This window comes from Mandrillus leucophaeus, unplaced genomic scaffold (genome assembly GCF_000951045.1).
Source record: "Mandrillus leucophaeus isolate KB7577 unplaced genomic scaffold, Mleu.le_1.0 Scaffold861, whole genome shotgun sequence".
Taxonomy (NCBI): domain Eukaryota; kingdom Metazoa; phylum Chordata; class Mammalia; order Primates; family Cercopithecidae; genus Mandrillus; species Mandrillus leucophaeus.
In genome coordinates, this window is record NW_012109375.1 from 926,464 (window position 1) to 941,504 (window position 15,041).

Below are 15,041 nucleotides of genomic sequence, written 5' to 3' on the forward strand. Positions count from 1 at the left end.
GGGAGAGAGGAGACAGGGAGTGAGAAATAGTGTATGAGAGAGGCTAAAGGGAGGGAGGAAGAGAGGAAAATGGAGGGAGGGAAAGAGACAGAGAGATTGCTCTAAATTTTTGCAAGTCAGTATGGAGCAGTAGTCAGAGAAAACAGATCTGTCAAGTGTCACAATGCGACCTCTATGTATTTTCTCAGATCCTCAGTACAACTGAGGTACCAGTTGGTTGACTTAAAAGTAAGAGGAAGACATTGAGAGGATGCTTGTGCCACTCACACATTTTTAAGTCTTGTTTGCACTCCACACTGTGGTGGCAACAGAAGTCTAGACTCCTCTTGGGACTGACTGACCTTCAGTGTAATCTGGTAAAGGGTTTTTTAACTTCCATGTCATTTAATTTTCCCCTTCATCTTTCACTCTAATATTTTTGGGATACTCTTCATATTAGAAAAAAGATTGAATTATGATTCTTTCAAAGACATAGCATTCATGATAATGCTCTTACTTTGTGCTAAAAATGGCATATAGGATTTTCCCCCAAACATGTGGGATTTTATATCAGTAGGAATTTTACATGCTCCTACCTTGTTTTGGGTTAGAAACCTCAAGGGAAGAAATATTCGGCCATATCCTATTAAACTTTGGAGGATCTGCATGCATCAGGAAAAATCAGGGTATGTTATTTTCAGCTATAATGTCATTTGGTCTAAACAGAAAATTATATGGATAAAGACACAAACCACACATCTGCTCTTTAACTTGGCTGTGATGCACTTAAACAAAACATGACTTCCACATCAAACAAGAGCAAGCAATTGATGATTCCCAAAACATTGAATGGACATTAAATATATAGCTACTTCCCTACCAAAGCTACACATTTACTTTTAAAATAAGGTAGAGTGTCCTTACACACACACAAAAATACAAATAAGGACTTCAGCAATCCAAACCATTATATAAAGCTGGTGCCTGAGCCTAGAAGATAACACTAAAGAAATAATTTCTCACTTGAGGATTCCATTCTCCTCAATTTATATTTACAGATATGAACTGGTTGCATTAGTCTTTCGTGATAGATTCTTTGGGGTGTGTTTTAAGTGTGAGCCATTATCTCTGAAAAGGAGTGGATATATTTGCTATTTTTATATGTGTAGTTTCTCAGAAAAGGAAAGAGGGATACCTGGCGGTTTTGGCTTATGGAGAAAAGTCCAAGCTGCTTCCTACTGTATCTAAGGTTCGTATGTATGGGTGTGTATGTATTTTCATGATGCCTTTACCTCAAAATATGCTTCTAGAGTTATTGGTTCCAATGCAGAAATAAATAAAAGCATTAATTAATTTAAGAATTGGTATTATTTATGTCTTGGTATTATTTGTGTCTTCCAGTTATGGAAGGCAGAACATCCAGGCTAGGATTTAATGTTTTTAAACTACTTTTGTGAAGATGCATAGGGCATGACTATTAAAGCAGCTATTTTATGACTAAAATCCTACCATCTATTGAGTCCAGTCTCAAAACCACATGTCTTGTATTGTCCTTTGGTACCACCCAGGTCTGTAAGGACGGCTCTTGGCTCTAAATTTGTGTAACCTGTTACTTTCAGTGCTCCTGTTTTCTCACTGATATGTGGACAGGCATGAGTTTTAATATTGCCAGTCAAAATTTTATAGGTCGATTTCTCATCTCTCTAATTGGATTGGATCTCTTTGAAGAAGGGCAAAGCCTTGCAGAGGGCTTCAGTAAATATCTGATAATTGAGAAATAGATATCAAGTGGCTATGTTACTGTAAACAGGTTATTATCATGTTGTTTCCTCCATAATTAGATTATAGTGCCTTCTTCCAAGACAAAAGATTTGCACTATAACTTTGCTTTTTAAATATTTGCTAGAAAAGCTGATCTGATAGAGACAATAGAGCTGTTGCTCTGTTCCACTTTGTTCTCATACGTCTATCCACAAAGGCAAAGGCAATCTTGATGATATCTATGAAAATTTGTGAAGGAAGAAAGAATGTAATAATTTTCCACATCGGTACTCAGGTGTTATTAAAGAAATCAGTATTTGGTAACATGTAGGCAAAATATGTAAGTTAATTGACTGAATGTTGCTTTTCACTTGAGAATTTTGATGATGGGTAGATATTGAATGGTAGATATTGAGTTAATAGGACAAGCCTACTTGATCTGTGATGATCAGCTTTGAAAAACTATAAATTTGTGTTCTGAGGAAATTAGTATTGTCTGTATTCCCAGAAATTGTTTTATTTAATAAAGCTTTCAAGTATTAGTGTGGTTTTACATAAAAAATGTATTTGTATTATTAGTATCAGATTAAGACAATCTTAGTTTCGTGAACTAGCTCTCTCCATCTTTTTCTGTACAGAGACAAATATAGGTCATAAGTAGGGGTGATATTTGCAAGCTTAATGTTAAGTAGTGACTGGTTTGTCTTGATAAAATGCAAGTACTAGTATGATTTATTATTTTGTTATTGAGCTTTGCCAAGAAATTTAAGTAAAGATAATAATTTTATATTAAATCAATTTTAGAAATGAGTTCTGAAAAAAATGCTATAAATTAAACTTTATTTCATATTTGAATATTTTAAATATTTGTCTGTGCCTGTATTTTAGTATAACTCCTTTCTTAGTGTTTTATGATTTTTCCCCCCCAGGATGCTGAGTTTCCAGTTTATGGATCTTCTTATATGTATTTAAAAAATTAATGTAAGTCATTCTACTTTCAAATTGCTGAGACTTCTTGACCTGTATGTACTTATCAAGATAGACACCTCACTTACAATCTGTTCCTACTGAGAATATAATTGTCTTCCGTATTGTGTACCTAAAATATTTTCTTGGGCAGGGGAAGCCTTTGTGTTTGCCTGGGAATATAATTTGACTTTTTTTTTTTCAAATAATTTTCATTATGTAGAATGCCTAATCTCCTTGAACTACTAAATCTCAGAACCACCAGCAGCCATCGTATGAAAATCCTGATAAAATTCATACATATGTCCAGTGGGACAAAATTTTATGTGCTCTGCGTTTTCCTTGGGAGGAAAAATGTTATCCTGTAAAAATGGATACTGAAATTTGTGGCCTCTAAAGTCCTATAGTGTGTTACTGACTGCACATATATATTTTAACATTTGGCCATAATGAGATTTTTTAAGTTAATATCTCATTTTAATTTTTTAAATGTATTTTGTTTTATAATTGCAAGACCAAGTGAGAAAACAACTTAAAATTAGCCAATTACTCTCTGAGTAATTTTACTTTTTATTCTAATACCTCAGCATGTAGTAAATACTCAACAAATATTACTAACATTTAATTCTCAGAAGTAAATTAAGCATATTAGAGGCTACTTTAATAGTATGACTGAGAGTAATTCTATCTTATCACATCCAATTCCAATGAAAGTTTTTGTAGAACATGAAGTTTCTGCGAATTCTTAGTGAGAAAAGTTCTTAGCAATGGAAACAAATTATAATACATCAACAATATTTGTATTGCTTCTTTGTATGAACTGTTGTAGAATGTATCAATTTCTTTTTTTTTTTTTCACAAATCAACTAGGGAAAATCTTTGGGTCAATATGAATGTCTCAGAGTGGTGTTTTGTTACAAGGCAAAGGGCACTGGGATTCAGAAGATGAGAGGTCTGATCCCTGTTCTGCCACTAAGGAGCTATCTGGCTGTTAATTCCTCTGGATTTTACTTTCTTAATCTGTAAAACAGATAAGGAAATTTCTAAGGTTTCTCTCAGCTGACAAGTTCCATCACTTCAGTGGTTCTCTCATGGCCTAGCAGCATCATAGTAAAGTTCATGGAAGGGTGATGCCTGTAGATATGAGGCATATGTCATTTGGAGAATCTAGTGGATTAAGAATTCCTTGTGTGATGAGGAAATTCTCCCTACATGCCTTGACTGTGGACCTTTTGACTGTCAGTGAAACCCAAACTGAATTGAGAAATTATTGTAAGGGTGAGGGGAAGGATTACGATATGCTTATAAATGACAAATCATTCAGGAGTAGTTTTTTTATGGAAAGCACTTCTTCTTAAGAATCCCGGTTCCATACCTTTAGGAAAATTGACAATTTGTCTTGAGGATCTCCCTGGTCAGGCTCCAAAGACTATGTCTACATAGGTAGTATGGAGACCAAAATCACTTATTCCATAACTGCCTCCCTTAAAATATAAAATATCTGAAATGTCTTTCGGTTGCTATTATTAGTCTGAATTTTCAGATTGTATCTGTGGGAAGCCTAGAAAGTAATTTAATATTTAGGATAAATTTATTTAGGATATGATGCATGTAAATAGAGCTCAGGCTGGGTTAAAAGCCCTGTTCCACCACTTTGACGATTCCTTAACTTCTTTGTGCCTAGCTTTTTTCATCTGCAAAATGGAATAGACAATGACACTATCTGCTACGCACTGTTGTCAAGACAGAATGAGTTAATATTTGCTTGGCATCGTAGTGAGCATTCAGTAAATGTTAGCTCATTCTATTTGTGGTTGCTATTGTAAATAAAAATCAGATTGCTGTACTATAAACAGTTACTGACTCGAAGTAGGAAAATAATATCATCCCCTTTATTTTTCAGTATTAATTGTTCTTAAAGCACGTGATCTGATAAGTTAAAAAGATCTCTTAAGATATAGCTTACTTTAGAGAATAATCCAATTCTAGGGTCTCTATCAATTACTATTATTCAGAAAGCAATACAAATTATTTCGTAATAATGTGGACAATATTTGATTTTTAACCTTTAATCTGAAAATGGTTAATTCCTAAATTTCTTTCGGTTTAGAGCCACATCAGCTTAGAATATGAATCAAATAGGTAGTTTCTCCAATTTTTTTTAAGAACCCACCCCCAAAACTGTTACATGACAATTTAGTGGTGGCACTTGAAATCAATTTTCATGAATGAGAAAAATTGAGATTTTGGTTATAAAAATTAGACTCTGGAAGGAAATAGTTTCCTCTTCTGCACCTAAACAAAGCTCACTGCATTGTAATTTGAAGAAAACTATGATAGAATTGCTAAATCTGACTGTCTAGTGCTGACGTCCCAGTGAGTCAAGCTGTAAAGCAAGCTTGAAACAGAAAACTAAAGACGGTTTATTTACATCAGGGAAGCTTTAGAGGTAGAGTTGCTTTAGAATAGTAAGTTGTCTTCTATCACACATGGCATCTACTGAGCAGCTTTCAAGAACACTATAAAAATGTAACTTCCCCATCAAGGAGAAAGTTTTCTGATTTTTTTTTTTCTAGTATTGTCTACCATGTAATATCTCATATTTTAGTTTAATTTATATAAATGAGAAGGTTAATTATAATGTGATGGTAGAATGAAAAAAGTCCTAGTTTGGAAATTGGACATTGAGCTGGAATTCTGGTTCTGTCATTATTTAGATGCTTTAGGGAATTCATTTAAGACTTGGCTGCCTGGTCTGAAATGATGAGGTGGATGAGTTGCTTTTTTATTAAGTTTCCTAACAACACTAATGCTTACACAATTTTTGGTTCTAAAATATGGCAACCTGTGAGAAACAGGGTACCACCATGATATGATATGCCACTGCCGAGAGGATGTTAGTGAACCTTCCTTAAACATTCTTCTTCCCTGGCATATGAGGAAAATATCTGGTGGAGATAAAATTGCAAGGTCTCTTTGGGTTTATACAGCCACTGCTGTGATTCCTCAGGAAGTCTGGAAATAGCATTTTTTTTTTAATTAAAAACATTTTTTTTAAGCACACACTGCATTTGGGATGGAAATAGCATTATTGATGCCCAGAAAGAAATCCACAGGACCATCCTGGCTAACACGGTGAAACCCCATCTCTACTAAAAATCCAAAAACAAAATTAGCCATGCGTGGTGGCACGAGCCTGTAGACCCAGCTATTCGGGAGACTGAGGCGGGAGAATGGCATGAACCCGGGAGGTGGAGCTTGCAGTGAGCCGAGATTGCGCCACTGCACTCCAGTCTGGGCAACACAGTGAGACTCTGTCTCAAAAAAAAAAAAAAAAAAAAAAAAAAAAAAAAATCAAAAACAAAACAAAAACAGAAAGAAAAGAAACAAAATCCACAGAAAACTCTAAACTTCTACGGGAGAAATCCCCAGAGCCTTGGAGGTAATCTGACTATTTTCACAGTAATTGCCTACTCTCAGAAACACACCATCATGAAACAGATGGGGAAAACAGAGTTTGGTATAATATTGGTAGAGTTCTCCTTGAGATGGCATATAGAATTTTATTTTGTTATAAGCAACTATCTTGATGAAGAAAAATTTTTGGTTTACTGTCACAGAGTAGGCATAAGCATGTTTCACAATTTGCATAGCTAATTTCACGAACTGTCTCATGCTCTATAAAATATCTGACATCTATACATTTTCCCTCTTCCTCAATATATTGAGGATGTTTGGTGGTAGAGGAATAGCATATTTTTAAAAAGGGAGGTCAGAGTCCTCCACCTCTGTCCTCAGACACCATACTTGTAAGTTCTCCAGCTGACAACACAATAAGGAATCAAAAAATGAACTCTGATTTTTCTCCAGGACTCTACAGTTCCCTGCATAGAAATGGGTCAATTAGGGATCAACAGGCCTTCTAAAGCACAGTGTAATGGATTGGAAAAAGTCTAGGGTAGAAGTCAATTAATCTAGAATTTTTCTTTTCTAATCTCTTCCACTTGGTATAATATTATGAGTGTAGCCGTTGCAGTCAGATAGGCATTCCTGATTGTACTGCATTGGACAAGTTATGTGGCCACTCTAAACCTCAGATTCACCACTTGTAAAATAGAATTCTGTAGACATGTGGAAATATCTCTCTACAATTACTTTCCCTAGGCAGTGGCGTGGTTAGTTGGACAGCTCTCCACTGATAGTCCAAGAAGACTTCAATTGATACTCACATCCTTGAAGTAACTGGCACAGTACAGGAATTTCGTAGTTAACATGTCTAAAGTTTCATCAAATGAAACCTTTTGGAGATCTTGGCAAGTTTTTGCTTAAGCTAGGAATTTCCTGATCCCACAGAGATAACTGGCAAAGGCAGAGATATCAGCTCACACTTAAAAAAAAAAAAAAGTGGCTTGACATTGTAAAGTCACCTGGGAAAATGCTAATACACGATAAAGTTAATTTGCTCAAGGTGGGTAATTGTTGTCAATACAGATTGGTAAACTTATTGGATTTTTAAAAATAATTTAAGTAGGAGACTATTTCAGCTCCTCCATTGGAATATTCGATTTGTGCTTCAGGATTAAAGAGGCAGCTATGTCCTAATGTTCATTCAATTTTAGGATAACCACAAGGTTTCATGAATGTGAAATGCTAGTTACACAAATATGAAATGGTTCTGTGATGAGGATACTGGGTAAATGACAGTCCCAAAGGCATTTCACCTGGGACCTTAGCTTTCCTTCTAGAACATCAGCAAACAGTTCAAAATTAATGTAGCACACCATGCAATTTGCCATATCGCTACTGTAGTCTGATAATTTTTTCCTCATTACATAAAACCTAATTAGTTAAAGGGCAATTCAAATGAAACTTTTATTTGGGGGATTTAGAAGTATTAAAGCAAAGGGAAAAAAACCCCAAACAAACACTGCAGCTCTCTGTATAACATGAATGCGATTATTAATAACCCTTGGGTGGGAAAATGATTAACCTTGTTATTTTCTTCACGATCCAGGTTTCTACAATAAATCAGTACTGCACAAAAATATTTGGATGCTGTATGGAAAACAACTTTCACGAGGTCTCCAACTGGCATAAAATGTTTTCAAGTATGAAAACATCTCTGGGCTTCCTCAACCGGCTGATAGATCCCTGCAGGTAGCACTTCCCTTGTTTAATGGTCTTGCCAATTAAATCAAATTAGAGATGAATTTTTAACTCTGTGATGAAGGCAATGTTTATTATAAGATAAAACAGGACAATTAGCTATTTCCCTTAAGTGAACTGTTGTTTTAAATTGAGTAAGTTAGGGGTGGGGGATAGGAGAGGAAGAGCCAAACACCTTCCTCAGTGTTCTATGCTTCATATAACATCATGCCAGTCATTTAAAAGTAATTTAAGGAAATAATCTAGAGTCAGGTTCACAAAATGTTTACATCTCTCTTTTCTTTTGTTTGTATTATTAAAAAAATTCTATTTATTTCAAAACTCCAAGAGTTTGAAATGGTCTTCCTTGATGTGATCTTCATTTTGTGGATGGTTTAACTTTAACCTCTGACTTAACTGTCATTCGCTTTTGTAAGAAGTGATAATCACCCACACAAATGTATTTGCACATTAGACCAATTCTTGCGGGTCTAATTATGCCCTTTATAATATAACGTTTAACACAATTTGTCTAATCATTTGCTTTTCAGGACCAAAGATCAGATGATATATATTAGAAGGTAATGATCAATTTATGACTTGAATAAAAACACCCACACCAAGCCAACTATTACTTTGGATTATCAGCAGCAACAAATGTTCACTTGGATGAAATCATGAATTTTACTTACACGTGCATAATACACTTTATTAAAAAATGCAATCTGAAGAAATTCCTACCACATCAGGTAAAGTGAAAACATAGATCATAAGGCTCAAAGGCTAGAGATTTATTTTGGGATTCATTAATTGCTGACAATATCACCAGTATTTTTTCAGCCATGGCCAAAGCAGATCAGAATGACTGAGTTCTAAGTCAAGTATCCTTAGGATTATTGGGAAACCTATTTGTTAATAGATAGACAACAGCAGGTACGAATGATCTTAATGGGAAATTTGTTTCAAAAACATTTTTAGCAGATGATCGGAAAGGATGACCACTCTGTCCATGCATTTGAACCTTAATACAGGTGTTGGCATTTTGAGATCCCTATTGAAATTTATTAGGGCTCCAAAACCTTTAATCACTGTGTATACAGAATATGTATGTAAACCGATGGTTATATACGTCAATAATCTACATCGATAATATACATCATTTATTTTCCTTGAGATATGCTGTGATAATTGGGGTCTCATGGGTGTTACATCTATTATAATGGTATCTTTCTATATAGTTAGTAGAATTGTAGTCATTGATTCCTTCTTTGGGGTAATGCAAAAAGCTCTGGCTAACACCCATAACTTAGCTAAATATCCAAACAGCTTCCTTTTCTCTGGCTTGTACCTTGAAAACCCCATTCCTGTGCCCTCTGGAACAGGCAGTGTCATCTACGTGTGAATTCTTGCCCTTTGGAGAGGAAAGGAATCCACGAGTGCACACAACGAGCACCTTATAAGCCCACAAAGAAGGAACTTTCGAATGCCATTAAAGCAGCCTAGAAGATACAATCACGTTTGATGGTTTTACTGTAACTCTCTTCACCTTAAAAGCCAGGCAACAGGTAAGCTAGTCATGTGTGACGTTGAGTGACCTCTGGAAGATCTTACATCTTGCTTGCTGGAAATCTGAGAAAATACCCATTGCATTCTAAGCAGAACAGCCAGAGGCATATTGAAGGGAGGGTCCAAAATATCACTTTTAGTCAGAGGGTTTTTATTAGGAGTAAATTTTCCTAGGTTCTTGATAATAAAGGCTAATATATTTTTTCAAAGGCACAACGAAGCATCCTTTCAGGTCACCACTGATTTCAAAATAAAACAAAACAGAAATTTCTGATTCGGTGTGTAAAAGGTCAACATCTGCTGATGCTCAGAGATGGGGGATGTGGTGGAGGCGGCCGAATGGGATGTCGAGTGAGCAGTACAGTTAGAGGGGCCATGCAACATACAACTGACACTCCAAACAGGAAGACACCCCAACGCCAAAGAACTACTTTTCCATCCATCCATTTCTGAAACTTCTGACAGGCCAGATCACTATAGCAGCCTCAATAATCTGTGTCAGCTTGCTTCTGCTTGCTTCCCTGTTGCACTAAAATGCACGTGCAAATGCAATTGTCAAGGCCTGAAAGGAGCACATTGTGGGGTATATATACAGTTAGGCAAATGCCAAGGGGGATACTAAAGCAGAAAAATTAGACTGTTAGAACTGAAGGTTTTCATTTGCAAGTTTGTAACACTGATGCTGTTTCAACAAGATCACAAAGAGGATGCTGTAACATTAGGCTGGTTCACATTTCTAAATGGATGTGAACACTGCTTCTATTTACAAAGTGGCCAATTTTCATGACATTTACCACATCTAGTGCTTAACAAATCAGTGTCCAGGCCTATTTACAAGCTCAAGTAAACTGGGTTGATTTATAAATTGGGAGACCTGACTGTGCATTTATAAGAAGCAGGAAGTTGCTTTATCCAAATTATCAGAGTATTGCTTTTTAGATGGATGCTGGGAATCGCAATTATTCCATGGCTATTTACACTGCGATCACCCTGCCTGGCACAGCACCTATGACACAAGCCTGTGAAGGGGTGACACTACAGTGAAAATTCTCTCCGCCCATGCATAATATTGCTTCCTCAGTAATTTGTTTCTAATCAGTTACTTAGTAGTTGCTCAAAGATTTTAGCCATTAGAGATAAAGGGTGCAATATATAAAAATATGTAAAAATTTGCTCTGTAAAGCTACTGGGCATTTTCTTAATGCGAATTTCAGGCTTGGCATGAGGGCACCATTATTTTACACTTGAAGCGGGAGCTACACCTGGTTCTCCCATGATAGCTGGAAGAAAGTTCTTTGTAGTGATACTGGAGAAGTGTTCTATAGATGGTTGAAGAGGGGTTTATCTTCAATTGCTTAGATTCATACTAACAGATTTATGAAAGGAATCTGTAGTACTCTCACTCCCAAATTCTGCACATATTTTTTTATACTCTTTCTATATCAAACTCAAAGCTAAGTAGTCAAGAAGACATAGATCTTTGTATTTTAGGAGGGAGAAATGAATGTGCAGATTCTCTTTTTCCTTTATCTCTCCAGAAAGACTATTGATCACAAACTTGCCTGTTTCAGGCCTTCACAAAACCTAGAGTTTAATGCTTTAACAAAATTCCCTCCCCTTGGTTTCATGGACTTTCTCTTGGGTTCTGATGCACATATCTGAGGCATTCATTGGCTTTTATTTTCTGCTTTTTAAAATTATGTTAGACATCCAAATCCAGTCTAAGAGAGAGACAGTTCAATTTGTTTGTTGGTTATTAAGTATGGATAAATAAGACTACTTATATTTTTGCTAAATGATGATGATTATTTAAGTAACTGCACCTGAGTCTAGGTAGCCCTCGTTGGTTAAGAGTAGCCAGAAAAGCTGTAGCACTGCCATGTTCATGGAGTTATGCACAAATAATCATTTTATCTGTGTTCTCACCATATCTGTGCAGAAAACCAACACAAAAATGCAATTCACAAAGAAAATACCCTATTACATCAGAAATGGACACTGGGAAAATAGATCTGAGGAGCTGAACAACAAAGCAAAGCTAGCCTAGACTTGGTTTGGTGTTTGTTTTTGTTTTTGTTTTTGTTTTTACTTACTACCGATACTGGAAATACTGGGGATACCTGGAGAGAAAGAAAATAATAAAGAAAAGTTGTTAGCTACTTATTAGTACATAACATCTTTAACTTAATATAAAAATCTTAGAAACTTGACACTTGATAACATTCAGAGTATTAGGTAATCAGCACACACACAAAATACATGCATATGTATATATGCATATACACATTATACACACATACACACACACACACACACAATTTCCAGCAATTGAAACCATTTTGTTTCATTCTAGAACTCCTGGGCTCATCAGAGTTGGGAAGTTAATACTCATTTCAGCATCTGGTCCAAGTAAGCCTTTTGACATCCAACATTTTGTGTTTCCCTATAAGGTTAATGAACATTTGTATGTGGTTCAAACCAGATATTAAACCAGGCTTAAGTTATGGGCACAGAGTACCAAATATACACTCTGTGGACCGGTGCAAATATATTCACATATGCAATAGACCATTTAAAATGTGTTATGAGATGCATGTGTTAGCTGTTGAAAATCATTTGGCATTTTATTTGATTAATTTCATATAACCATCATTTTTATTCTTTTACTTGTCAGATATGTGGATTAAACTCTGTAATAGAAACTTAATTGAGCAGAATAATTCAAGAATACATTAGGTTGTGCATATTGATCACGGACTTCATCGATTTTTCAGCTTTCACTTTAATTCACAAGTTGTGCTAAGGTAGGGAAGCCATTTCAGAATATGGCTGGACTTGGTATAAATGTGGACATGAATTTAGTCTGTATCTAACCCAGCAATATAGTGCTGTGACCAATAGTCTGGGCTCAGAAGCCAGGCTCTCTGAGTCTGATGCTTGACTCCAACTCCTAAATTTTCACTGACCACATGACCTTGGGGCAAGTTGTTCATACCCTCAGCAGCTCAGTTTTTTACCTCTTGGGTTGCTGCAAGAGTTATATAAACTGATAGATGTAAAGCACTCAGAGTATTGCTTGACAGGTAGTATGTACTAGGTCCGTCTTTGCTGTGATCACTATTACTATTATAGCTCATTCACCAAGCAACATTATGATAGATGCTGTTAATTAAAAGCCAGAGATTTACATCTTCACCATTAATTTGGGTATCTGTGTGGGTGAGAGCATGCGATGGAAATCAGACAGAACTCAGTGAGAACTCTGCTTTATTACTGCCTTGCTGGGTGATTTTAGGCAAGTCTGCTAACTTCTCTGCACTGTTTCCTCATCTGAAAAAGGGCTAATAAGATCTACTGCATAGTGCTGCCATGAGGATCGAATGAGATAATCCATAAAAATGTCTGACACATGGTATGCGGCCAATAAGCGATAGCTGTTAATGAGTTGTTCAGGCTGTTCTTCACATCATTGCAGTATAGTAACAGGTGGTGACTGTAAAAATCATTAAGGTTCTATCTTAGTATTTTTCTTTGAACAACAGCCTTTGTTTTATTTTAACTAATCATTTTAGCTTGCTCAGAGATGTCTAGCTTTGTATTCTTTAAAACCAAAAACTATTTTCCTATTTTTTAGTGGGTAGGAGAGAATAAGAAATTAAGACTTACTCTGATTTTTTTAAACCCTGGAAAGAATGAAGTCTTAATTTTAGTTATTAGAAACATAAAAATATCTTGATTTTCAATGCTCAGAATTTGTAGTGCTTCAGCTTAATTAGTGATCAACCAAAACTGGAAATCTAAATTTTCATGTCCGTGTTTTAACTCTACCCTATGAATCTCAAGCTGAATGTGATTTCTGCAAAGGACTGCTGAATTCCTGACCTGACACTTCAGTAGACTACCTTTGCTGCAGTGTGACAGTGACTTGGTACTGAATCTTTATTATTTTTTTCTTTTGCAAATCCTCTGTTGAGTGAGATATGATGGCAGCATCATAATTTTAGTATCAATTGCAGAAGTTCCAAATTTCCCCGTGATTGAAAATCCTGCTCCACTGCAAGGCACTGCTTGCCTGTTGTAATCCATCAAAGAGAATGGAAGTTGGGATGGCAGGAGGAGACTTGTCATGTGTTTACAAACTTACATGGTGCTAGAAGGCTACGCATTATGCAAGGCAGAGATCTCGGGGTGTTTGGCACAATACAATGGAGAACAAACCCGCAAGACTGTTTGATGCAGTATTTGCTGCAGCTGAATACTTTAGAAAGATGCAGAAATTTTTTCATTCCTTTGGGGATACCAGTGCAGGGGATCAATGTTTGTTCCAAGTTTCCAAACCTCACCAAGTGAGGGTATTAGGAGATTCTGTTTTTCTCATGAAGATGTTTTCTATTACCTAACATTGGATACTTAAAATTCAGGCTGTTCCTCATTTTGTGGCTTACAATTTTTTGAGGTGCTGCCAGATGAGTCATTTTTTCTATTCCTCTGCTGTAAAATGGGAATTGCTTAGAAAAGATTTTTAAACTGCTCATTTGAATAAAGACCTTTGAAGTTGAAAATGTCTGAACACCAAGGGATGTCTACTACTATATTTTAAAATATCATTTTTTTTTCCTAATGCTTTGTATTTTAATGTCCAAATACCTTGTTTGTGGTTCTCTACAGATAACTAAAGAATTGAATAAACTCATAAATCCACTAAAAAGGCTACAGGTAAGCCAGGAGAATTTCCTCAAACACTCAAGGGAATAAGACAGAAAGGGCTAGAAATGAACTGCAACAATTTATTTCATGAAAGGTGGGTTGTCTTTGGGGTTTGTAAGGAATGAATCAATGAATGCAGTTCCATCTTACAAGAAACAGTGGCTATGTCTACAAGCCACATGAATGAAAGTCAGATTGTGCTTAGGAAAACTGTCTAGGCACCCGTTGGCAGTTTTTACCATTCTCTGTGAAGTGACAATTACCATGTAAAGAATATTATTACCTTTGAAACTGAGCTCAGAAGTTATTTCTTTCCTTCCTCCTCCACATCCCTGATGTGAGTTAGCTACTCTCTCCTTTGTGATCCCATAGCATTTTGTACAGGCCTCCATGATCAATTTATCAACTTGTTTTTGCATTTTTTAATGTGTTTGCCTGACAGATCTGAGGGTACAAGTTCCCTGTCTTGTTCCCTTCTGTACCTGTTGTATCTGCCTGGGACAATGTCTGATGACATAAAAGTTGCTCAATGTATGTTGGATCAAAAATTTATTACTTATTTCCATGAAAGTTTTTATCATTTTGAAAACATCACTTTTTGGACAAAGGGTGATTTTATCCCCTATAAAATGTCCCACTGAGATTTCTCAGAGTTCAGGATTAATGGATATTAATTATTAATATTAATAATACATATTGTCTTTGAACCCATCCTCCATTCTTATAACAAGAGTTAGGTAATGTACAAATTCCTTTTGCCACTTTGCCCTCCATGAAGCTCAGAGCTCAGTTTGATGCTCAGCTGGGGAAACTATTTAGCATTTAATGTTTGGCCTATTTTCTTTCTATTCTTTTTCTCGGATCTTCTGTTAAAATTCCATTTTTTGATACTCTTATTTGTATTTGTCTTTTTTCCT

The 15,041-nt window shown here is 35.8% G+C and overlaps 1 protein-coding gene across 5 annotated transcripts in view; it reads right to left on the bottom strand.

Moving 5' to 3' along the window:
- The window catches only part of NTNG1 (netrin G1), a 359,892-nt gene that overhangs the window by 64,263 nt on the left and 280,588 nt on the right, over window positions 1-15,041 (bottom strand). For 3 of the 5 annotated variants that reach the window (XM_011968880.1, XM_011968877.1, XM_011968876.1), the window contains exon 5: window positions 11,511-11,537. In XM_011968880.1, coding sequence (XP_011824270.1) covers window positions 11,511-11,537 — 27 coding nt within the window. Of the gene's footprint in view, window positions 1-575; window positions 642-11,510; window positions 11,538-15,041 lie in introns of all 5 variants that reach the window. The other 2 variants (XM_011968878.1, XM_011968879.1) reach the window with 1 other exon arrangement.